The 24580-nt window shown below is 55.8% G+C and overlaps 8 protein-coding genes across 8 annotated transcripts; 3 read left to right on the top strand and 5 right to left on the bottom strand.

The window, feature by feature from the left end:
- Positions 1-570: 570 nt before the first annotated feature.
- Positions 571-1431, top strand: F5144DRAFT_547437 (uncharacterized protein; the record flags this gene model as incomplete). The annotated part of the gene is made up of 2 exons (XM_066787471.1): positions 571-922; positions 1031-1431. 2 exons carry the CDS (start codon positions 571-573, stop codon positions 1429-1431), a joined length of 753 nt encoding a protein of 250 aa, XP_066642440.1.
- Positions 1432-1591: 160 nt separating this feature from the next.
- On the bottom strand, positions 1592-2176 carry F5144DRAFT_570639 (peptidase S8/S53 domain-containing protein). Its single transcript, XM_066788787.1, has one exon. The coding sequence runs from the start codon at positions 2035-2037 to the stop codon at positions 1732-1734; it is 306 nt and encodes a 101-aa protein (XP_066642439.1). The 5' UTR covers positions 2038-2176; the 3' UTR covers positions 1592-1731.
- Positions 2177-2211: 35 nt separating this feature from the next.
- F5144DRAFT_461713 (Pro-kumamolisin, activation domain-containing protein) lies at positions 2212-3678 on the bottom strand (the record flags this gene model as incomplete). The annotated part of the gene is made up of 2 exons (XM_066784981.1): positions 2212-3018; positions 3187-3678. Coding segments are annotated over 2 exons (1299 nt in total), but the record flags the coding sequence as incomplete, so codon positions are not given.
- Positions 3679-4478: 800 nt separating this feature from the next.
- F5144DRAFT_647762 (Cation/H+ exchanger) lies at positions 4479-6312 on the bottom strand (the record flags this gene model as incomplete). Its single annotated transcript, XM_066792931.1, has 4 exons — positions 4479-5675; positions 5731-5856; positions 5918-6124; positions 6264-6312. The coding sequence occupies 4 exons, from the start codon at positions 6310-6312 to the stop codon at positions 4507-4509; spliced, it is 1551 nt and encodes a 516-aa protein (XP_066642437.1). The 3' UTR covers positions 4479-4506.
- A 1109-nt stretch (positions 6313-7421) lies between these two features.
- On the bottom strand, positions 7422-7901 carry F5144DRAFT_570634 (uncharacterized protein). Its single transcript, XM_066788786.1, has one exon. The coding sequence runs from the start codon at positions 7737-7739 to the stop codon at positions 7509-7511; it is 231 nt and encodes a 76-aa protein (XP_066642436.1). The 5' UTR covers positions 7740-7901; the 3' UTR covers positions 7422-7508.
- Positions 7902-10080: 2179 nt separating this feature from the next.
- Positions 10081-13313, top strand: F5144DRAFT_629341 (uncharacterized protein; the record flags this gene model as incomplete). The annotated part of the gene is made up of 3 exons (XM_066792375.1): positions 10081-10318; positions 11368-11449; positions 11520-13313. 3 exons carry the CDS (start codon positions 10081-10083, stop codon positions 13252-13254), a joined length of 2055 nt encoding a protein of 684 aa, XP_066642435.1. The 3' UTR covers positions 13255-13313.
- Positions 13314-15536: 2223 nt separating this feature from the next.
- Positions 15537-18654, top strand: F5144DRAFT_531859 (P-loop containing nucleoside triphosphate hydrolase protein). Its single transcript, XM_066786952.1, has 2 exons — positions 15537-16038; positions 16198-18654. The coding sequence occupies exons 1-2, from the start codon at positions 15586-15588 to the stop codon at positions 18343-18345; spliced, it is 2601 nt and encodes an 866-aa protein (XP_066642434.1). The 5' UTR covers positions 15537-15585; the 3' UTR covers positions 18346-18654.
- A 2289-nt stretch (positions 18655-20943) lies between these two features.
- F5144DRAFT_490140 (uncharacterized protein) lies at positions 20944-22598 on the bottom strand (the record flags this gene model as incomplete). The annotated part of the gene is made up of 4 exons (XM_066785776.1): positions 20944-20984; positions 21041-21550; positions 21602-22074; positions 22270-22598. Coding segments are annotated over 4 exons (1353 nt in total), but the record flags the coding sequence as incomplete, so codon positions are not given.
- Between the last annotated feature and the right edge of the window lie 1982 nt (positions 22599-24580).

The following is a 24580-nucleotide window of genomic DNA, read 5'->3' as shown; positions in this document are numbered from 1 at the left end:
CTCCTTTCCTTCCATCCCAGGAAAGTTGTGACAATAGCACTATATGCATGTTCCGCCCCTTCCACATCGGCTATTCCGCCACCACTGCTACCACTGTTGCGTTCACAAATTACCTAGGTAGGCATGCTCGTAGCTGCCTTCCAATTTGTTATTAGTAGGCATCACCCAGGGGGTACCTTTCGCTGCCTATACCCTTCCAGCCCCCCCTCTTCTTCTTGCCTACGACACCAGCATATCGCGCAGACTGCAGCTACATTTTACTACTGTTTCTATCACCACCTTGATCACAACCAAAAAAATAGGGTACCATAAACACACCTGATTTACAACGCATCGGCACGACCAACAACCATGGACGGAACACCAGGGGTTGGTCAAGATCCTCCGCCCCCTCCACCGCCGGGCACCCAATTTCATCTCTTCTCAAGGCTGCCCGTCGAGCTTCAACGCACGATTTAGGAGTCTGTGCCGCAGCCGGCGCGCATTATTACGCAGCTGCCCTGCATCGATTGTGTCAATGCGAGAGGTGGGTTGGGGTCTCAGTGGCAGTCAGCAGACCACCATGCCACCATGAAGCACCCAACCTGGTATGTCCGCTACGTGGTGGTACACCCAAAAGGATCAGAGCTCTTTGGGCCTCTACAGGCATGCTACGAGTCACGGCAGATATGGCGGAAGAAGTACGACGACACGAGAGGTTATATGGACCTGGAGGGGTTAAGGGGGATTAGCATCCGGGCACGCGTACCCGATAAACTCCGTTTTGATATGCCTTGGATTTGCTATGAGACCGACATCTTCACAGTTTCTAAGGCCTGGAACAAAGGACACACGTCTGATCGGGGTCAATCATACACCTTCCTGCATTGCTGGGATCCCTTTCTGTACCTTGACCGAACCCGCATCAAGCACGCAGGCTTGCGTCTGTGGGATAAGCGACAGCCGTTTTCTTAGACGGTGACAAGTCTCGATATCCCACGACTCGAAAAGCTATGTACCCTGGCCCTGTTTATGCTGGGGCCCGACCCAGGCCTTGACCCCGGTATCAAGTCCGGCCGCCCCGGTTGGGTGCAGATGTCTCCGCTAGTCCTACAGCGAGATTTCCACTTTGAGCTGCGGGACATCTCGCCCAGTCAGCTCGAGCACCATCCGATGTTCAGGGACTATCTCATCAGCAGACGCAGCACTACGGGGCGTCTTGACAGGCCGCTTAGACACCTCGTGCCGTGGACTAAGGCATGGTTATGGCATTCCGCTCACTGCGGGGAGGCCATGGACAACGACGTGTTCCTGGAGGATCTAGGACCCGATTACATGATGGACCCTTCGGGGTGGGCGGGAAGGCCGGGCCCTTTGGATTTGCCGGGATGCCAATCCGAACAACATTATATGCATTCCCAAAGAGATATCTGGGACTGGAACCCACGGTGAGAGGTAAAGACTAGATTCTTGTGTGAGAAGGAATGGCTAGAAGATCTGGAAAGGTCGGACTGTTCGACGAAAACAAAACTGCCGCCGGAGACTTCGCCGCCTTCTACAGGCTCCGACAAGAGGAGATAGATTGCGCCGACTTGCGCTAGGTATATAAGATATTCGATAGGATTGCAAAACAGAGAAAAGCCACCGGAGAAGCGAATATCGTTTGGTTTCTGTCTCTGGGAGGATAAAACGCGGAGGGCTGTTAGGAGGCTGGTTTCAATAGACGATAGAAGCACTACTCTCCCCCCTACATCACATCAGCGCTTCCAAGAAGTCATTGAAGTCATCAACCACCCCCAGCCCAGTAACCAAGTCATACCCCTCCCCAGCCGACCAACCCGGCGACCTGCTGTTGTCCGGAAACCAGCACCCAGCGCTCTCCCCCACGGTAACATCCCTCAGCACGCTCTTCACCTTCGCCGAGTACAGAATCGGGTTCAACCACCCCAGACTGGGCTTGCCCGCCCTCATCCTCGCATCATTCACCAACGCCACCATAGCCGCCACCACCGGCGTACTCGCGCTCGTCCCCAGCACCTGACTGACACTTCCCCCCATCACAATCTGAAACGCCGACCCAATCGCACTAATATCCGGCACCGCCCTCCCGCCATGATTAAACAGCCCCACCCTTGTATCATTCCCCTTCACCAACCCCAACACATACTCCCCGACCGCCCCATCCTGCCACTTCGGCCGCCCAAAAAAATCACTAAACCCCCCCGAACTAAACCCCGCCCCGGCCACCGGCGGCGCCACATTCTCCGTCGCCCCCACCGCCGTCACATACGGACAACTCGCCGGGAACGTCGGCACATACCGCTTCTGCCCCGTCTCCCGGTCCACGCAATCCGTCTGGCCCGTCCCCGCCGCCCCGCCATCCCCGGTAGCCGCCAACACCGTGGTCCCCCTTGCCGTCAGCGCCGCAAACAGATCACACACGCGCAGGGCATACGCCTTCGGCACGCCAACCTCGTCGTCGGCGTAGCTGATGCTGAGGACGTGGGGCAGCTGGGCGTCGGGCTTGGCGAGCAGGGTGGTGAGGAACTCGAGGAAGGGCTCGTTGTCGCTGTGGTGGGTGGGCAAGGGCTGGCCGGTGACGGCGTCGAGCTTGGTGCCGCGCCCCGCGGTCAGGTAGTAGATGATGTTGGTGGGGTGGCCGAGGGAGAGGGCGTATTGGATGTCGAGGGAGGCTTCGAGGCCGGCGAGGGAGGGCGGGTGTTGCGGGTTGGTGGCGTTGTGGAAGAGTTCCGTGGTGAAGTTGTAGGTGGGGGGGAGGTTGGGCGTGAAGGTGTCGAGGAAGTGGTCGACGTCCGAGTGTTGGATGTATTGCTCGAGGAAGCCGGCGACGCCAAAGCGCACGGGGCTGGGGGTGTTGCTGTCGGGGGTGTAGGTGATGTTGTAGAGCTTCTTGATGCAGTCGGGGACTGTGGCTGCGAGGCAGGGAAGGTTGGGGAAGATCTCTTCGGGGGTGGGGTTGTGGACGAGCGCGGGGCTGCTGCTGAGGGCGGCGGCGCTGGTTGTGCTACTCGTGTTGGGCTTGGGTGTGGTGGTGGCGGGGGTGGTGGTCGTTATGACTGCGCCAGGGGGCTTGGTGGTTGGCTTTGGTTGCGGCCAGTGTGGCTTCGGCGGGTTGGGTCTCGGCTTCGGGCGTCTGCGGTGACCCTTGTGCGGGCGCGGCGGCATGAAGTTGGTGATGGGGTGCACAAACTCGATGTAGTCGCGCAGCCACGCGGGGATCTTGTACGAGGTCGCGCGCAGCACCGGGCCTTCGTCGCTGTCTTGGTAGCCGTAGTACGCCAGGTCCGCCTCGAACAGGGACTTGACCTTCTCGGCGGATGCCTCAAAGCTGATGAGGCTCCCCTGGTCGTGGACATCGCGGATGCCGTTCGCCTTCAGCCAGGCAGAGACGGCAGCCGGGTCCGCGGGCTTTCGGTGCTGGATGACTTCATTTCGGCCTAGATGCCGGCCGAACGAGGGATGCGCCGGGTTCTGGCGCTGGTGGAGTTTGGCCTTTAACTCCTCGAGTCCAGGCTCCTTCAGGGCCACAAACAGGGTGATCTTGTCTGAGGCACTGGCGTTGCCCTGGAAGCTCCAGCCAGGCGGTATCCCCTTGGTCTGCTCGAGGATGACAGAAGGCGCCGCCTGAACTGAAGTAATGACCAACCCCAGGAGGGCGGGAAGGAGGCTGTACCGCATGGTTGACGATGGCAAAGAGTGAACGAACGAGTGGTAGTCCTTGAGGCCAACGAGTACTGCTGGGTGATCAGCGAGGGGGGCTAGGGAGGGGCACCATCACGGTTATACGAGATCGCCGCTTAACCCCACATGTTGGCGACGATCCCTTCATGTTGTCGGTACCGGATCCTTCGCCGGGACGGCTGACTTGGTGATCTTTTTTTGGGTACGGCCATATCGATCTCATAGAGTTAGTGGGGCGACCCAAAGGCTCATGATCTCGTGAGACTCGGCACAATATGTAGGGGGCGTCTGGGGAACGGAAGGACCACGATTGCGGGTGGGGGGTTGAGTAGGAAACAAAAGAGGTTTCCTTCTCGGACCACTTCCGTACAATATGCCCATTCAGCCGCGATCACCGAGCCGAATCTCGCCCGGCCCGGCGCCCTCCTTGATTGGCTGTTTATGGTTACATTGTCCCTGTCTCGATATTGGACGCAGCCACAAGGGCTCCGTGCTGTTTCTGTTCCTTGTCAGTATGGGATTTGTTGCCACGTTGTGGCAGGCTACCCTGCAATATCTGCATTCTTATCAAGCGCACATCGTATTGTCCCGAGTTGTCCTTCCCCAGAGAGCAGGCGTGGGTAACACCCGCACCACTTGGCTACCGTTGCACTGGTTCTCGGAAGTCGCCATCACACTTGGGTCCTCGAGTTCTAGACTGAAATCGACATCTATTTTAAGTACTGGGTCCTTCACGGTCATTGCGGTGTTAACGAGGCTGACCGCATGAGTCGCCATCCGCGCGCCCCGGCATCTGGCTACGATGGGACCACGATGCGGCCGAAATCAAGCCAAGCGGAGAGTAGGACTTGTCCCGCCTGAGGTACCCGTCGGTTCGGCCTCCGTAGTGGTTTCTGTGTCAGACCCGTGCTTTGCTTGAACACCCCAGCGGGCATCCTCGGCGATGGTCGTCCCGGTCCTCTTCAGTAGGATGCCCACCAGCACGGGCCCGATGATGGTGTTTAGCACGATGGCCCAAACGCCGATGATGAACGCCTTGTGAGTTAGGAACGGCGTCTCATTGAGGCCAATTTGGATGATGAGGAGCCCGATTTCACCGCGGGCTACCATGCACGCCCCCAACAGCGTCGCCGGCGCCCAGCTAGCTGTAACTGTCACTGGCACTGGCATCTTTTCCGAGTTCCTTGTCCGGATTCGGGGCGAAATGAAATCCCAGGCAGGGACCACGATCCCCACGATGAGCTTTGCAAATACCATGAGCAGCGTGTAAACAACACCCTTCCAGATGACCTCGCCGGTCCACAGGTCCAGAAACGGGATGGCAAACCCGATACTCGCAAAGAACAGCGGCTGGAAGACATACTTCTGGGGCGCTCCCAAGTAGTGCTCAAACGAGTCCACAAAGGCCAGGACACCCGCCTCTCCCGGCGTGTCCCTCACCTTACTCCCCAGCAAGCCGCTAACAAACGCGCCAGCCAGGAACGCGCCAAACAACATCGACGCACCAGCGTACGCCGCAATAGCCAAAAACGCACACAGCACCACCACCATGAGCAGGATATTAAACACGTGCCCCACGCTGGCAAAGCACAGCAACCACGGCGCCACGAACCGTCTATACAGCGGACCGGCGGCAAACTTGGTCACAATGGGCGTCAACAGCGCCATCAGGCCGCTGGCCAGCACCGGCCGCCCAATAATCCAGCCTAAGCTGGTACTCCCGGTTCCGCCGTCGTCGCCGGCAATGTCGCGCAGGTTGTGGATGACGCTGACGAGCACCAGACCGCACACGTCGTCCAGCACGGCGGCGCTGACGAGGACGGTGCCGATGCGGGTTTGCGAGAAATCTACCGCTGGAGTGCTGACTTGGGCATGGGGTGGGAGGTTGTGGTTGGGCTTGGGTTTGCTTTTGGAGGCGCTGGAGAGGACGACGAAGGTGGTGCCGAGGGAGGTGGAGCAGAGGGCGGTCCCGACGATGAAGGCTTCGAGGGGGGCTGGGGTAGGGTTAGACAGGGTTCGGGGGTAGGGGGCGCAAAAAGTGAGGCTGACTGTGGTGAAATCCTGCGTAGAGGAGGGCAAATGACAGGGCAATGGGCGTGAGCACACCGAGCAGGGCCGCGATGACGCTGAGCATGAGGTTCTGGCGGAGCAGGTCGAGACGAATGGTCAAGCCACCTGGAGCCGTTAGTAACTGGGACTCGGTGCTCACAGAGAATCAGCATTGGACACAGCATACCTTCGAAGATGATCAAAATCAAGCCAATGTACCCCAAGGCAAGAAACGTTGCTTGCCAGTCAAGGCCTAGGATATTGGCAATGGGCACGCCGTAAATAAGGCCGACGATGATATGTCCGATCAATGACGCGCGGACAATCTTGTCAGCCAGCCATTCTGCAATGGCGAGGAAAAGGAAAAATGAGATGAGCGTCAGGATGCTGATGACTGTGGTTAATGATGGTTAGAACGGACTAGTTTCGTAAGAGAGAAGATAAGAGAGGAGAAATCCAATTTCATTTTGATGAGAGAAAAAGAAGAAAAGAAACGAAAAGAGGGACAGAGAACAAGGTTGTGCAAGGCATACTGTCTGGCTCATGATATGCGAGGAACCCGCCGCTTGCGTCGGCGGTCATTGTGATTTCGTTGAGACTTGGTGGACTCCAGTTTCAATGTTATCAACACCACAAATTGGTGCTGTCAAATCTTAGTGAGTTGTTGGTAAAAGGTGGCTGAGTTCGTCAATGTTTGGGGTTTAGAAATCACGGATGGATGTGCTTGGTGAAGATGAAGTGATTTTAATTTTCGTGATGGATTGAATTGACTTGGCACCTTGGCTGCTTGTGACCGAGAACAGAATGAAACCCTAACCCTTATTGGAGAACAGTAACTCCTCCCCTCCTTTACAGCCTTGAAATATCCGTGATCTTCTTTTCTCCATTGTATAATACTCTGCAACAGTCAAAAAAGGTGCTGTTGTTGTCGGTTTATCCCCCCGGGTGGACCCCCAGTTGCCTAATGCCTCATCTCATGCCTAATGCCTAAAACACATGATGCGCTCAGACGGAGCTCGGACTGATATAAAAACCTGCTTCACACATGACTTGAAAACCCACTGAGCGTTGGCCTAGGCCTCGTCATTGCCGTCGATCTTTCGGCCGACGAATTCTTCATGTTTCGATCTCCAACCAGAATCACACTGGCGCCCTGTGCTCTCGAGCTTCGCCTGAACGCACGAAATCGTCGACGACTGCCTACGCTCAAGGCAATATAATCAATACAGCCTTGCTGATTGCCTGGGTTCCGAGGAATGGTGTTGAGTGTGTTCGGTTGATGACTGAGGCCTGAACCTGGTTGTTTGCAAATTCTGAGGTGCTTTACATGGGCTCAATGAGCGCCTCAAGCTTCTTTTTTGTCTTAGTAAAAACACATTCCAACCAAATGACTCAAGAGAAGCTCTCTCTACGCCTATAGACAGACTCAATATTTAACTTATAGTGTCCTACAATAGTTTCATGCCTACTTCTACTACCATGCATTTTTCAAAAAGATACGTGTTCATCAGACGTTATAACCCTCAATCTTTGCCCCCCCTAGTTGCCCACCATGAGTTGATAGGATTCGCATTGGTCACTAGTTGCTATCAAATTAATCTCGTGAATATTGTAAGAAGTGAACGTAATTATATTTAGTAGGTGCTAGGTGCGAGTCAAACCAGCTACTCACTCCATGCCGACCACCATCCGTTGACGCCTTAGAAGGTTTGTGTACCTTCTTACCGTTTCGATGTATGTATGTATGTACGCCCCCATGATGCAGCCCCCGGTGCCCTCTAGAGTTGACCCCTTTTATCTCCCAGATCTATCTTTTCCATCCTTTCGTTCGCCGCTTCCAACCACTCCAAAAACTCCGAGTGCCTTTTTTCCTCTTCCTGATGCAACCTAGCAAGCCGCTTCTGATTCTTCCGCTTCAACGCCTGCGACGACCTGCGCAGCGCCGACGTCAGCAGATGATTGAAATATGCCATCGTATCACGCCACAGCTCCTTCGCCGCCATCCCCATCGTGACCTTCTTCAACGGCACCCGACCAACCAACGCCCTCGCCAAACCCTGCTGGTCCACCACCCCCGGAACCTGCTGCGGCCCAATCTCTTGTTCCTGTTGCCGCTGTCCCTGCTGCTCCTGCTGCTGAGGCGGCTGCTGCTCCACAAACGTCACCCGCCTCTCCCTCGGCCGTTCCCTCCCCCCCCGATCCCCCCTCTCCCCCCTCACCGCATTCACCCTCCTTAACCCCACCCGCACCCCCCCGGGCAACTCCTCCCCGGGAACGGGAGCGGGACCATCCTCCGCCACGCACCGCCCCAGCAGCTCCATAACCCTGTTGACCAGGCCGGGCGGGTACGCGGGAGCGACCTCGCGCAGCGCGTGCTGGAACAGCCGCACCGTGCCCGGCGCGTCCCGCAGCAGTGTCAGCTCGTGCTGTATCTGCTGCTCGCCGTCGGGCGTTTGGACCAAGGCGAGGTAGTGCCGCATGAGCTGGTGCTCGCGCTCGGTTGGGGCCGGGGTGGGGGCCGGAGCGGGGCCCGAGACGTCGGCTGGCTGTTGGGGTTCCGGCTGCGGGTGTGGCTGGGGCCGGGGCTGCTGTGGTTCCTGCGGTGCCTGCGGCTCCACATGTTCCTGGGGCTCTAGATCTTCGTGCAGCTCTAGATGTTTCCGGGGCTCTAGATGTTCCTGCGGGCCTAGATGTTCCTGCGGCTCCAGCGGTCCCTGCGGCCGCGCCTCCTCCAATTGTGCCTGCTGGGGCAGGATCAGTCGCTCGGTTCGTAGCGTCAAGCACGGTCGCTGCTGTGCCTGGCGCTGTGACAACCGGCGCAGTGGGATCGGCACGGAGATGTGTCGACGGATGCCAGGTGACCTTCTCAAGTTTCCAACCCGGTTCCCTTGTGAGTTTGCGTTGTCGAAGAGGGGTAGTTTGGGGAGGTTGCGACTATTGCCGGCCGGAATCGGAGTCGGGAGCCTCGGGGCCGGAGACGGGGTGGTGATTATTGGGGGGCCGTAGATGGGGACGGGGCGGCGCGAAAAGGGGAGAGACGTGCTGACGCTGGATAAGGGAGAGACGTTGACAGGAGATGACGTGGAACCCGAGAAGGACCCCTGTCGCCTTGTGGAAATGGGGCTGACCTCCGAGTATACAGACGAACACGGCCTCAGCGTTAGCTCCAGGTCTGGAGCCGAGCGCCACTTTGGAGATGACTGTTCGTCAATGCTCTCACCATACATGGTGGTGTAAGAAGACGCGAGTGACGCTGCTGACGTCTGCGGTCGCACGCCGTATTGCCTCGCCGACCACTCCGAGGCAAATGCCGCGGGAGTAGTTGCCGACCGACAAGAAGGGCCCAGCCGTCTCAGTTCGCCAAATCGCCGCCCAGGGGAACTGTGAAATTCCTCGCCCTCTGCAGTCGTGAACGTATATTGCTGACTCGTATGGTCATATCCGCTCCGCGTCACACCATGCGGTAGTCGGTCCGCCTCGTCCATATCTTGCCACTTGGTACTTCTACCCATGGTATGGTGGTCGTGATTTGCAATGTGATGGGTCTTCGATGCCGCTATGGTGTGTGCTCGGGGGTATCTGAGAGTCCAGGATAGGGAAACTGTTTGAACTATTGCGAATCATAGTCAGTCCAATCCATGTTGTATTTTTATACAACGTGATTCACTCCCGGCTTGCACGTAAAGAACGATGAATAGCCAACATGTTTCTAGCTTACTGCGTTCATTCAGTGCTGTAGAACCTGCCAGTGACCAACTTCCGTCTTTAACCAAGGGATCCATCCAAGTACAAGACATTATAGTTGTGCTGCCGTCTTCAGAGTTGTTTATAGAAGTTACGATAAAGAAAACAGAGTAACTCATATAGGATCAAATAAAGGGTATCCAAGTGTGGCGAAAAGGGGAAAAAAAGAGAGACAAAAAAAAGAAGAAAAAAGACAAAAGACGAAAAGAAAAAGACCGCTGCCGCCACCACCACCACCACCAACGCCCAAGTTCCCATCTCGTCCCATGATTCGACTCAACAGACCCAAACCTCAAAGCCAAAGAAGTGGGAACAAAACCAAGGCAAGATATGGCAGATTGACCTGAAGCCCCCAAGCGCCTGCTGTCGCGATTCCTCCGGTGGTTGTAGTGTTAAGACCCTGGAAAAAAATGTTAGTTCGACCAAATACGAAATGGCCTGCAGTAGCAACTCACTGGTAGCCCATAAGATGTCGAGGATGACAACGGGGGTTGAGTGATGGTGCCCGAAAATGAAATGTCGGAAGAAGGTTCGCTGGCCGACAACGAGGTCGACCCGGAGTAACATCCACCGCCCGGTCCTACTACCGTCACAGTGGTTGCCGCGATGCTGACCGTTGAAACCACGGTTGTTGTTGCCCATGAAGTCACAGTTGTCGCGGGGCATTGTGAGCCGGTTACGGACAAGGTACCACTCCCGGTCACCGTTCCGCTGGACTTTGTGGAGGTCGAAGAGCCGGGTGTCTGGGAGGACGGCCCGCCAGAGGATGTCGGGGAGCCCGTTGCAGATGAGCTCGTCTGCGGCACACCACATTCTTCCAAACTTTGGCCCTTTGCAACAATTAGTACGAGTAAAGTCAGAAATTGGTGGAGCACACTTACATCCTCACAACACCAAACCTTCCCTCCAAACTCTTGCCAAGCGCAGTAGTAGCCTTCCTCACAGGCACCTGTTGGCTCACGTTAGCACCGGCATCTGGCGACTGAGGGATCAATAAAACTCACGCCCTGACCCATTCTCACAGCATGTCTGCTTCAGATCGACTTTATTGTAGCAGAAGAGCGAGAGAGTCGTCGACGCCTCGCAGGATTCCCAATTCGGTCCGCAGGCGTCTTGGCAAGTCGTTCCAGTGCCGCACAGCCCAAAGTCGGGGCTATAACCGGGAGGTGTTGATGTTGATTGACGGCGGTGAACATGACCGGCCTCCAAATTGGCCCGAGGTGTGTTTTTGAAGACTTGGTGCTCGGAAGCTGAACCCAGAGCCAGCAACAGCTGGAGGGCCGCAACCGAAATCGTCAGTTTTTGTCTCCACATTTTCTTTTATCTTTCTTTTTTTTTGAGAGAGATGCTGCATGCATCAAGCAGGAGCGAGGGGAGATGGAATTCTGCCAGGAACAGGATGCATACTTGATAAATTCAGGGCTTCCCCAGTTCCAAGAGGTTGGTTGCACTCTTGACTCCCTGAGCCGAGAACCGTCATGTTCCCAGTGCCTGACAGGCGTCTTCCGTGGCGGCCTTTGATAGGCTGCATGAAAACTCGAGCATGGCAGGAACGCCCCAAATTTTCACCAGCGGTGAGTTGTTCACCACTTCCGGTTACCAAACTGGCACTCGACTGGTTGGGCACTCGGCCGATCGGGCAATATCACGCTAAGCCATGTGAGTCTATTGTCTCGATGCCCAATCATGACTCTGGCGCATGCAACTCAATCCCCGCCGTCACCTACATCGGCGTCGCATTGGGCTGCAGATGTCACACAGCACGTTGTCACTCCTCCCCGCCTTGTGGTTGGAGAATGCAAAACCTGGAATCGCTACGATGCCGGCACTTATTGAAGCCTTGCGCCCAGTCATGCACTTCATTAATGCCCTTGTCGAGCCACGTCCCCTCAGTGGCGTCTGTCCTCGACGACTCCGCCGTCCTTATTGTGTTTGGCTTTTTCGACCACGGTTCACGGGCATTTGACCTCGCTGGGTCCTTGGTGTTTTGTTCCAAGCTCAGTGATAGCTATCGTGAATGCGCAGGTTTCGCTGCCCTGACGAAGATCCATCATCAACCACATCTCCAAGAGGAGAGCACCCGGCACGATGGGGAAGTTTGTGGGCGTCACTAACACCGGCTTTGTCGGCACCGGCGAGCTGAGTGCTGTGACCTCATACATGCCCTGCCACATCTTTGGTGACCAGAGGCTCATTGGCACCGGCATCCGCGTCGGGTTCTATCTACTGTATGCCGCCGCCATCATCGCCGTGCTGTTCGGCGTCGACAAGCAATTCCGTTTCTGGCATGGAGCATGGGGCATTCTCACCTTGTCGCTCTTCACCACCATGCTCCTAAACGTCGTGGATTACAATTTGATCATCATCGACTACGCTGTCCTGATTCAACTCGTCCTCTGGTACCCGGTCTATTTTGTCTTCACGGTCTTGTTCCGCCAAGCCCTCGTCGTCGATGGAAAAAACCAATCCAAGGCAGACGGCGAGTACCAGGCACGTCTCCAACAATTGCGCAAGGCAACAGTCACGCAGCTTGACGTGGCCCGAGCGCGCTCTTATTCTGAGGTCCTCAAGGCCTTTGCTCTTTACGCGGCGGCCGAAGAAGCAGAGCGCGACCACGGCGCGGCGCAAGTGGCCCTCAGCCGCGCAGTCCAACACTACGTCTCACACTGGCACGAACAAATCGAGGTCCGCGACGGACGCCAAAGTGAAGATGTACAAATCGACGGCGGCGCAGTGACGACGGTCTACAACACCGAATTGATTGAGGAGATCGCGGCGGCCCCGACGCGCGCCGACATCGACAAGCTCCGCGATCTTTACGTCGCAGCGCTGGTACACTCGCAACAATCCGTTGCCGAGGCGCGAGCCACGGAGCAAGAAGTCGCGCTCATCGCATCCGAAGAACTGCGCATCCGACGGCGCGCGCGGGCCCCGAAACAATCCCTCCGGCACTTTCTCCTCACGACCAGCTACAAGGACCAGCTGACCGCCGCCGTCGGTCTCCTAATCTGGTCCGCCTTCATGTTTGGCACGGCCGCGTTGAACTGGCCACTCCTACACAACGGAAGCAAGCCCGGCGGAGCCTGCGACGCCGTGCCGACCGTCTACTTCGTCCTCGCACCCAAAAAGCCCTTCGTCGACCCGGGGTTCACCACCTTCCTGAGGGTGTGGACGGTGGGTGTGTGCATTTTTGCCGTCTTTACCACCGCAGTAGGATTGTTCATCCTCACCGTCAGCGTTCTCGGGCCAGCCGTGGTCGGTCTCCGGCCCTGGCGGCGCGGGAGCAACAAGAAAAAATCAATCGAGGCCGGCCCGGGTGACGACCATGTCCACGACCCGCGCGCGTCGCGCGGGTATTCGCACAAGGCCCGAGGCCGGCACACGCAGGAGATTCTGGCGTGTCTCCACCACAGCGAGACAAGATCGGTTCAGCATCGGTACAGGAGCAGGACGACGGCGCCGGCGCGGTTCAGTCTGTGGAACATCCCGTGGGCGGTTCTGTTGGCGGTTCTGTTGGTGATCACCATCGTTTGCTCTGAGCTGACGGTGGTTCCCTTGGACTTTGCCCGCCCGCCTCTGCACGAAACCGCCGAGGTTTTGGCCTTTTTGATTGGGTTGTATTCGTTGGTTTTGATATTGCTGAGTGTCGTTGGCGCGTTTGTGGCGGCCTTTTTGCGCAGTCGCCGCCGCAAGAACCCAGGACACGGTGGCGATCACAAGGTTAACCACGAGAAGGAGAAGTACATTGAAAGGTCGGGACAGACTGGTGTTGCGTATTAGAAGGCGTGTTTGTCATTTTTAGGGATAGCAGAGATTTAAATATTATTATTCATACTCCGCTATGCCCTAGGGCGTGCCGGACCCTCTGCTATTTAGTGTACAGGAAAACCGTGCCCTCCCGGGCCGGGTGAAAAACCCCTACCAACAATCAAGGAACGATGCGTTCTGGTGAGTCTACGTATACAAAGAGAGGAGGCCTCCTGGCCTCCGAACGGGGGCGCTTCAGGCCGCCGTTTCCAGCTCGAGCCTCCTGGCCAAGCTGTACATCGGCAGTCTCCCCGAGTCCATCAGCCAGTCGAGGATCCTCCTCGCAAGCCGTGCAGTCGTGGGATTGATACCGTGTAGAACTGAGTAAAAGTCCCGTCGTGTCCGAATTCTAGTTCTCTCCCATCTTCGAGTCAACGGTGGGGCCAAACACCACACTACCAGGTGTTCGGCAGTCTCTCGTCCCTCGCCACACTCGCAGGCAGGCGTCAGAACCTCCGGGACTTCCCGTGTAAACAAGTAGTCCCGTAGGCCTATTGCTCCCGTCCGGATTTGAATGAGCAGTGAGCTTTTCGCCTTGCTGAGACCGTCATGCCTCCTTAGGGTTTCGTTCCGGAATAGCGTCTCCCGCTGATGGTCAAAGTCGTCCGCCGGCCTGGTGATTGCTCTGCCGTCCCGTTCCTTTAACCACCTCGCTCTCCAGGCCTCTTCTACTGCCTTGTCCGTGTCTATGGTTCCCCCCGTCCAGCGCATGATCGTGCCCGCGGCTCTCTCTACCGCCGTGGGCCCTTGAGGTCTCAAGGTTCGCGGTCGGCCCCTGTTGCCCCTCCTCGAGCTGAGTCTCTGCTGTATCTTGCGGCAGGCGGTAAGGATAACGCTCCCCGCCGTCTTTTTGCCGCCTTGGCCGTCGTCCAGATCGGGTTGTTGGAGTCGGTTTTCGAAATCTGCAAGCCGTTTGTTTAGGTATAAGTCCAACGGTGGTACCCACGTCTCTGTCTCGAGGTTACGGATGGGGGTAGACTTAAAGGCTCCCGCCACAATCCTCAGGCTCTTGTTCTGGGCCTTCCCGAGGGCCTTGGTGATGCCTTTCTTCACCGGTTCGCCTCCCACATCCGTGGGAATGTGGAACGACGATGCGCCATAGGCCAGCGCTGACCGGATGCACTTTGTGTACACTTCTCGCGCTTTGGCTAGACCCAGTCCCCACGTCGATGCCGCTAGCCTCGACAGGGCATAGCTCTGGGTCCTCAGCTTCTTCTCCACCGCCGCCAGGTGGGCTTTCCAGTTGAGCTTCCGGTCCAGCCAGACTCCCAGGAACCTGGCAGACTCCTTCGGTCTGACGGGGCTGGTGCCTCCCCCTGGGTTAGTGAGTTCCAGCTGGTTTGTCCACTGCCGTCGTCCTTTGTTGAAATGGATCAGTTCGCTCTTTTCTGGGGCGAACTCCATCCCCCGACTGTCCGCCCATCGCATGCATGTTTCCCACGCCGCCTCCAGTTGCCGGACATCAGAGATTTAAATACCAAGTTTTTTTCATTCCTCCCATCACCCATTTGTTCCCAGTTGAAGCGGCTGGGGTTAGGTAGGTAGGTACCAATTCGTTCTGTAAAGCTCAGCTACCTTGATGGGCACGAATACTTTTTTCAATTTATTGTTCAGTTTATTTCGGCTGGGCTACCAGCATTGTCATTGGCTACGAAGAATATTGAAATCAATTTCCCCTCGGGTGTCCTGCTGTTTCACTGTGATTGAAAAAGCAGCGAATGCTGCCCATTAATCCGACAGGTTGCCTGCGAGTTCTTCTGGGAACTTCTTTTCCTTTCTCCGCCCTTCCAGACTTAGGTTGAGTTGCAATTTGAGTGTCCGTGTACTCAACGATCTCAACCTAGGTTGGAGGTTGCCTGTTGCCTTACACGTTTCCTGCCTCCTGACACGTGAAGCGCTCAGACATCACCAACCTCGTGACCCAATATTTAAGGCTACCTAGGCAAACCTCACCTAAAACTGGATCAACTACCTGTCGATATTTCACGCAATGGCAAGAAGGCAACAGTTTTCTAATCAGAAAACGGTATGACCTCTGAAGTCCTGTCTTTATAAACCCCTCCATCCCCCCCAAATCGCTCCTTCCTCTCCCACCCACTTACCTGACATTCTGGCAACCGACTTTTCTGCTCATTCTGGTTCACCCTACTTCAACCAAATTCACTTTTGCCACCAATTCTGGTCTCCTTGTCGCCCCTACTGGCACTCAATCCTCCTCTCGACCTGAATTAAACCCATTGACAATTGTTGTTCTGGGAATTCCAAGTCTACCCAATTAATCACAATCACCCACTTGTTGTCACAATGCACTCTCCTCGTCCTCTGAAGCCGCTTTTGTCCTTCACCACCATTGAAGAATTTGCTGCGCGCCATAAAGGCGGCACCGAAGCCGAGTTTGCGGCCCACCAGAAGTTCATCGACGAGACGAATAAAGAAGACAACAAGTTTCAGGCTTGGATTATCTCGACAGTTCGCCAAACCACCAAGCGGACCGAATACCTCATCGCTGTCCAACCAGGCAAACATGGGGAGCAGAAGATGCCTCAACTGGGGGAGCCAGCCATGATGAGACTTATCTTCGGTGATGATGCGTCTACCAGATACTGGGACTGTTTTCGCATCGAGAGCGTCTTGCCTCCAGAGGTGGTCGTCACCGTGGCCTCTAGGGGACTCGCTACCTTCAGAGTGACCGCCCATGTTGCCGACTCTTACGAAGGCATCGTCCCCCTCGTCGCACACCAGACGAACAAGTTCGAGGTCCCGGCATTGATCGACTTTTCGGAGTGCCCCCAAACCACCAACGGCCGCAACACCAAGGCATCTAGCAACAGCGGTTCCGACAGTGGAATCGGTGATTGCGCCAGCGATCGTTCGACCGCCGCGCGAGCAAACGGCGGCGTCGTGCTTACCACTGAGAACGCGGTCCGGGCCAACTTTCTCTTGACCGCTTCAGAGGCAACCAAAAATGCCGAGCTCAATGCTCTGGAGAAGCTGTGCGGCAGACATGTCAAAGTAGTTAGCGAGCGCCAGCTATGTGCATTCCACTATTTCGTCACCCTGCGGAACCCGGACTTCTTTGTCGATTTGCATGAGAAAATCCCTCATTTGACCACCGCCATGAAGCAGCCCTCGTGGCCTGGCTCTCCTCTGGCCAAGAAGTTTGACATGCTGAACCCGCAGCAGAAGGCTGCGTACATGCATGGCTTCCGCAAACTGGACTGCGGTATCAGCATTTTGCCTGGCGGTCCCGGTGCTGGAAAAACGCATTTCAATCTTTTTACAATCGCCATGGCCCAGTCACAGCAGTTGCCGCGTCCCGTCATGATTAAGGGCCGGCTGGAAAGGCGCTGCCCAAGAGTTCTGTTCATCGTGGACATGAACTCCCCTGTTGACGATGTGGCAAACAGAATGGTCGCGCTGTATAAGGAGTTGGGGATGAAGAAGAAGATCATCCGCATGAAGGGGTGGGGCACCGAAGTCAGTGCCAGTGACCGTCTCAACGCGGCCGAGGATGCGGCTACGAATGGCGTGATGACTGTGGACTTCACCAACCAGTTCCTCCGCGCCAACAATCTCATGAAACAGAAACAAGTTGGGTCCTGCCACGCCCCCAGCCTCGACGAAGCGGCCTGGCAACTCTACGACGAGCACCGGCTCTCCCGCTACAGTGACCTCACTCAGTACCTGTCTGGTGACCTGTGGGAGGAGAGCCAGGTGGTCCCCATGCGTCTCCGCCGCCTGGTGTACAACTTGTACCGGGACACACTCGCCGACACTGACTTCATTGCGACCACGCCGGTGGCAGCCAGCAATCACTTCAATGGCATGTTCAGGCCAGAGTTGGTTTACTTCGACGAAGCCCCTCACGCAAGAGAGCTGACCAACCTAGTCGCCATTGCGAACTTCGAGCCTATTGCCTGGATCTTTTGTGGCGACCACCGCCAAACCGTGCCCTACGTCGGTTCGGCGACTCCGGAGTGTGTCAATATCTACCGGGAACAGATGCAAGTCTCCATGATGAAGCGTGCCTCTGTTGCCAACGTCATCCGGTACGAACTCCTAATGAACCATCGTTCCTTCGGTGGCCTTCATCAATTGGCCTCGACAATGTGGTACGATGATCGGATGGTCAGCGGCAATACCCACACGCCGGCGGCGCTGACGCACATGAGATCATATTTGGGCGGCTTCAAGGACGGCCAGGCCTGCATTGTTCCACGGCTCGTCGTCCACCTGAAGAACTGCGGGCAGGAGAATCACGAGGGCACCTCGGCGTGGAATCCCACCCATACCGCGTGGGTCATGAAGCGCGTTGTCGAACTTCTCAACGACAAGCAATTTAAGCACGCCGAGCGCGACCAGCCTGGAACCATCTTGATCATGTCGCCATACAAAAAGGCGTTCAACGAATACAAAAAGGAGATCAAGAAACTTCCCCTGTGTGCCCAGAAGAGGGTCGAAACCCGAACAGTTGACGTCGCACAGGGTCACGAAGCCGACTTTGTCTTCCTCGACCTGGCCAAGAGCAACTCGACCCGCTTCCTGGACAACCCCAACCGGCTCTGCGTTGCCCTCACCCGCGCCCGCCTGGGCGAGATCATCATGATGCACCCTCACATGGTGCGATCCAACACCTTCCGTGCCAACTCACCCAACCTGTGCCGCATCTACAGCCTGTGCACCCAAGGCGGCCAAGTCGCCCATGTCGACCCGACCGCGCCCGCCCGCAAGCCATCCCCCGCCAGACTGCCCCTGCCCAGCCCGGCCCCGCCCGTGCTCGCCCCCAAGGCAGCACCCGCGGTTAGCAAGGCGCCGTCCGCGGTGAGCACCGTGGACGTGGACTCTGTTTACGGAGATGTTAGCGTGCTGGAGGACGTTGATGGTTGGTGGGACAAGGCGATGGCTATTAGCAGGGGTCCGAGTGTTTGCGCTCCTCAAGAGCGCAATGGGGAGGTGAAGGTTGATGTGGCCAAGAAGCCTGAGACAGAGGTGCGGAAGGATGAAGAAGGGAAGTCGGGTGAGGTTGTGGACTTGTTGAATGGCATGTTTGAGCTGAAGTTCTGAACGTTTGGTGGTGTCTTCGGGAATGGTCTTGTGGTATAGAATTGGCGGATCTTGTGCTGGCAAAGATTTGTTTATGGTTTGGGGGTTTGGTGACATTTCAAAATGGGGGTTGGTTCTCTGCATTTACCAGACGGGGTTCTGTGTACCAAGGCCGTGATGGCATCAGCGGAGTTTCATTTGGTATTCATGTAAGATGGGGATGATTTAATGAGCTGAGTGGTTAGGCATAAATTGCCTGTTCGAATGATGAGCTGAATGGTTAGGCATAAATTGCCTCTTCGAATGAAGATAAAATAGCGTATGGGTGGAGTTTACTGTACATAATGATAATAACTTCTTAAACATCCAATGTGCCATGCAGAACACTGTTGTGTCCGTCCCGTCCTGTAAATGGAGGTCTCCTCTCCAACCTCCTTAGCCTTGGACCGTCGGCTCTCCCAATGTTTAGAGTGCTTCAACTTGCAGTTTAGGTATTACTCGCATCTCTACTGTCTTCACCACTCCCACCCGAGACATTCTCAGCCTTTGGCGGTGCATGTATTCATCAGTTGCAACTCCTGACTCGATTCCAACCCGAACTCGAGCTTTTTCTCCGTTTGGAGCCTCTCAAACACCCGCTTGGTCCAATCATCTTCTCACTTGGCCCATTCTCCCGCCCTGCCTGCCACAATGCCTCCATTCCCGCATGATTGGGATCCACAATTGCCTGCCAGCCCCCCCGGCCCCCATACACAATGATCTTGAGCTACGGGTTGCCTTGAACCACGAGATCATGTTGTCTTCGACCAAGCGGCCGTCTTGAGTAATAAAGGAGTCTTTGGTCAGCCGTAGCTCCAAGTAGATGTCCCACAATCCGTATATCGATTACCCCCAAGACGTGCAAACCTCCGTACCAGCTGCGGATGTGGCCTCGCCGGAGAGCCGAGGACGGGCTGGGACTCGCCGACTGTGGTGGCATGTGCTAGTTGCCGCGGGGTTGATGTGGGTGGGTTTGAGGCCCCTCCCCCTCATCCCTTTGCGTTCAAGCTATATGAGTAACGAGTCATGGCTGTTGTATTCACCACCTCAGACTTAGCCAAAAGCAGCAGTGCATCTCGATTCCAACGCTCGACCACCAGATGCCTTTAGGGTTTGTGGAGCACGCCATGGCCGGACTGGCCGCGCAATGCTTCCATTCTTATAAAACGGCCCTTTGACCCTTTGTCTCATCGATCGGACAATGCCTGCCTGTATGGTCGGCCGAATCCCAGACAAAGAAGCCACACACGCACCGAGGTCAGATTTACCACTAACTCCGTTATGGCATGATCTTCTAAACCGACGGTAACAGATACACAAGCCTTTCCTAGCAGCAACTATCATCAGGCGCACCACATACACACACACCCCTAGGCAAAAAAGAAACAGACAGAAACCAACCAACGACGTGAGATCAACCAACCATGCCTCTCACGAAACAGCCCACCCCAGCACAATTCGAACGCCACAGAAAGCGGATGCTCAAAAAGGGGATACAGATCGCCAACAATCACGGCAGTGGCAGTAGCGGAGGTGGCGGCGATGGCAGCATCGACAGCTTCTCGAAGGAGCGCCTCGACCGGATCCGTGACAGCATGCACCCAATTCTGACTAAGCATGCGAGTGATGAGGAGATTAGGAGTCTCTTTAAGGACGGGGGTGGGGATGGGGATGGGTTGGGGATGGGTGGGTGGCGGCGGCGGCGGCGTGGGTTGGGGGAGTGGGTGCGGAGGTGGGTTCGGCGGCTTAAATTTTGATGGATACGGGCGGGCACCCGGTGAGGTGGGGTTGAACTTGTTGTAAAGGGAGGAGGAGTGTCGGTGGAGGATTAGTGTTGAGTGCTCTATGGATGGGGTGATGGATGGGATACCTCGTGGAATGACTGGGTAAACCTCGCTTCCGTGGCGTGTTCCTCCACCTGCGCTGAGACAATGAACAGTTTGGTCGATGGGGATTCGGCCGTCGAGTCCCTGGCGCAACATCATTCTCCCTAAGTTTAGGAGGTTCCTGGGAAGTCTGAACTCGGGAATCACAAAATTGATGGTGCTGCCCCATGTGGTTTGCGCTTCCTGACGCGCAAGTCGAGCGGCGCGGTCATGAAGACCTTAGATGATGACGCGACGCAATAGTGTCCATCAAGACACCAGACATACAGAGATTATGTTCTAAAAACGTCATTTCCTGGGTGAATGACGTCGATAGAGAGAGATACTAGGTGGGCTAGTTACTCTGTGGATTGTCTCCCAAACTTTGGCCTGGCTGCACAGGAGCCGTTTTACGTCGACGGAGGGCGAATCAGGAGCGCATGGCGTCCTTGTCTGACTGCTAAGTGCCGGGGTGAGCTTGCCTGCCGCCGCTCTTGCTTTGGGTTGGGAGACGACTGTGGTATCGTTCAGCCTCGAGCCAGCCCTTCCAAGGAATATCCAAAAGTGTCATTAGCTGAGAGCTAGCGGTCTTTTCGCCTGCCGTAGTGGACTGGCCTATTCACACGTAATCCTCCGTACCTTCTCCTCTCTCCCCCCACCCGAGTCTGACTCGTGCGGTCTCTTCGTCGTCATTGGTGGAGATTCGGGCGGAGAGTCAGATACATATGCTAGGTTGAAATCGATGACCATGATCCGCTTCAGTTCGTTGTTCCAGACGAGGTTTGCATCCCGCACATCGCCATTGGCGACACCAGCGGAGCCCAGCTCTCCAACCGTGCTGTCAATCTCGTAGTCCAGATCTATCCCCTCGGGTATGTGGGACTTGAGGCTTGTCCCCGCCCACGACATTAGCATCATGTGGGTGACGACGGCCAAGCTTTGCGTGTAGTACGGCACGACGAGTTCGATGGCGCCGAGGTGAACCGGTATGTAGACGCCCTGGAAACGGCTGCAGTGTGAATAGACGGCAGCCTCTGCCACGAGGGCGTGTGCATCCTCGACCTGGACTCCCTTCGCAACCAGGGTGTATCCATACGCCAGCAAGGTGATCTTGAACAAAACACCCGTCTCGCCAAACATGCCGTACTTGTCTAAGCATTCGCAACCGTGGTCGAGGTCGTAAGCGAACTGGGACCGGAAAAGTGAGCACAGCTCAGCCTTAGAAATGGCGTGGTACGGCGCGCGGTCCTGTCGAGTATGGCGCGGTGTGTTGGGACAGCGTGGGTCCAGAGCACCGCCAGAGCTGAGCCCGAGCAAGCAGGCTTGAGTACAGTAAGGGACAGCCGATACGGGGGTGTATGCACCCCACCCACGGCTCCGCTCCTCTCCCTCTTCCTTGGTCTGTTTGGTGGGGTGTCGATTCTGTGGCGATTGGCGCGAGCTCGAAGTTCCTCCTTGTTTGTCATTATCGCCAGATGGTGATGGCGGCGGGAGTGTGGGCGGCGACCGAGGGGGAGGGGAAGGTTGAGGAGATGGGGGGAGTGAGGATGGCCCTCCTGTGCCCAAGATTTGTGAACTTGACCTCGTTCCGCTGGATGGCCACCGCGGGAGGGTTACAAGGGCTTCTTGGATCCATTTCTGAGGCCGGATGTCTGCCTCCAATGCGAGAAGGGTCAGGGTTGTGAATGCGGCAGCAGGCGTGCATTTTACGGTGTCGGCGGTCGGCAGGTCTTCTTCGATATCTGCCAAACTAGAAACAAAATGGAAATACAAAACGTTGGCGGCATCTTTGATAGCCAGAACAACCAAACATTCTCCCGATGCAACGTATCCATACGATAACCCGCTAGTAACCATGTAGTGATACGCTTGACAGAGGATGACTGCCAACTGATCCTGGGCAAGAGTAGACGAGGGGTTTTCTTGAATGGCCAAGGGGGCTTGAGTGGCCGGGGGTTTTCGCCTAGCGTTTAGGCGGTTAACACAGTCCACGAACAGCGAAGCCGTAGGATAAGCATGGTTATCCAGGACATGGCTGAACTGCTGCGTTCTGGCTTTGTGGGCAGCCTTGTACTCTCCGATTAGCACAGCCGTAGAGACCTTACGATCTGTAACACGGACTCCCCACCGGTCTGGGGCCAGGCTCGATGGTATTTCTGGTGACTGCTGCTCTCCTGGCGGCTGGTCCTCGTCGCGGTACATCGACGGCGTATTGTGCCTGAGGCCATACGCGTCATTTCTGAGCTCGAGGGCGACCGTCGAGGAGCCCTGGTGTGCCTTGAAGTAGGCATTTGCAATCTTTCGGGCCGGTAATTCTACGTGAGCCCGAATAAACGGCCGTACGTCGAGCTCGTCGAATCTTGGGGTGGGCCCTCTCCTCGAGCCATGCCAGTTCCAGCCCTCACCTCGTATCGGTCGGCACGTGCCCTCGTTTGCTCCAGCTCCCTCTCAAGCCACTCCAGCTTGCGCCGTATATCATCCTCATCCATGGCGACACAGGAGGAACCGAATAAGGTGTGTGCGAGTCTCTCGACCTTGAGTTGTTTAGATTCGGTCTTTGGTTGGCGAGACAACCCCCTGCAGTTTCCATGACCCATGACCCACAAATCGAACCCCTGCTGCTCGCCACTCGCGTTCTGGCCGAATGAAACAAGAAATCGAGAAAAAAGAAAAAAGTCATAACTAAGAAAACGAGAAAAAGAGATAACACTGAAGAAACTGCGAGTGAGAGGAGAAGTAAATAGAGCGAATACAGAGTTTTTTTTTTCTCTTTTTTTTTCTTTTCCCCAACTTTTTTGGATGGTTTTCGTTTCCACAGTTGAGGTCTGTTTTATCCAGCCAACACCTCCTTCCATCGAATTGTCCTGCGCAAATCGGCAGGTAGTATTGAGCTGGCGAACTGGACAGGCATCAGTTTGGTCACCTCGCTCACGTCTCCCTCTTCGTCATGGTTGAAGCTGAATTCGGCGTGGTTAGCAGAAATCCAGTCCAGGTCGCGACATACAACCCTGTCCTGGCGGGTGCCACAACCCATGAGATCGAATCTCGAGTCGCAAGTTGGGAGAATTGCGTGATGGGGGACCCTCGTCGCTCGGGGAACTTGAAAAGATCTATCTCACAGTCACGCCTCCAAATCACCCACTCACCCAGCCACTGAGTGGATGGAATTAACATTGGCCGTGAGATAGATCAATCTCGTTGTGTAGCCATGCATTTGCATGTCCATCTTTAAACTCTTTCCAATCTTGCGGTGGCCCGGGGTCTGGTAAAAATTACTACGAAAGGTGTGTGAGATGTCATTGACTGGGCAAGTTGCCAACCCCGCCCCGCGATGCTCCATGTGATACGGCAGCTCCCGCCCCTGGGAATACTGAAAGAAGCAGTGAATTGCGACGCCCCCAGGTTGTGTCGTTGGTTCTGCAGCTCAAACTTGAGACGGCTAAAAAAAAAGGCCATGAAACGGGTGACTGACCGTCCACCGAGACGGGCTGACCGCGGCGCTCAAGGTGCTGTGCCGTCCAGGTCGGACAAGAGAGCGTGGACAGATCCCAAAAAACCCTCGGTTTTCTGGGTGTGCCGTTAATCGCGGCCCGCGGGGCCTGGGGTGGTTGGAGGAATTACTCGGCATCTAATTGTCATCCTTCAGATCCGTCGTATACCAGGATACGGAACCCGGATCACTGCAGTGCTCAATGATGGTTTAACAATCAGCAGATAAATTATGGTCCCAACTGGAAGTGTAGGTACTCATCAACTCAGTGACTACAGCTTGGGATTTTGGGCTCCCAGCGACCCAGCCTCAAAATCGAAGCTGAAAGCTGCGGCAGACTATCGCCCCCGCTGAAGCGTTCGAAACGTGGGATGGTGTTACACAGCACTCGTCTCCAGCCAACGCTCAGTTCTACGCCTATCCCCGTGGGGGCAGGCCAGATCCTCGGACTCGAGACAACGGGATGAATGGCCAAACCGACGGCCAACCTCCGCTGTGCCGCTGGACCAGGTAATCGATCCACCGGTGATAGACTATTCCACGCCCATCTATTCTAACTGAATTATGTACCAGGAGACGGCCAGATACTGCGTGTGGCTTAAATTCTTGACAACACTAAGCCCCTGCCTGGGATGCCCGGTGCCGAAAGAATCTCTCAATTACATGCAGTCAGGTAGCGAATAATGAAGACCGAAAACGTCCGCACCCCCAACCTTGTGCCACATGGGCCGTCTTGTTTAATCCCAAACAGCACCGAATCCGACCTCCTTCTGAAATCGCCCCCAACAATGCCATAAAATGGGTAAAGGGCTGGGCCGATACAAGACGGCCACCCACCACTGTTGGCTTCCGCTACATGTAC

Source organism: Chaetomium tenue, assembly GCF_020726465.1.
Source record: "Chaetomium tenue strain MPI-SDFR-AT-0079 chromosome Unknown F5144scaffold_4, whole genome shotgun sequence".
Classification (NCBI taxonomy): domain Eukaryota; kingdom Fungi; phylum Ascomycota; class Sordariomycetes; order Sordariales; family Chaetomiaceae; genus Chaetomium; species Chaetomium tenue.
This window is presented reverse-complemented; position numbering and strand designations above follow the sequence as displayed.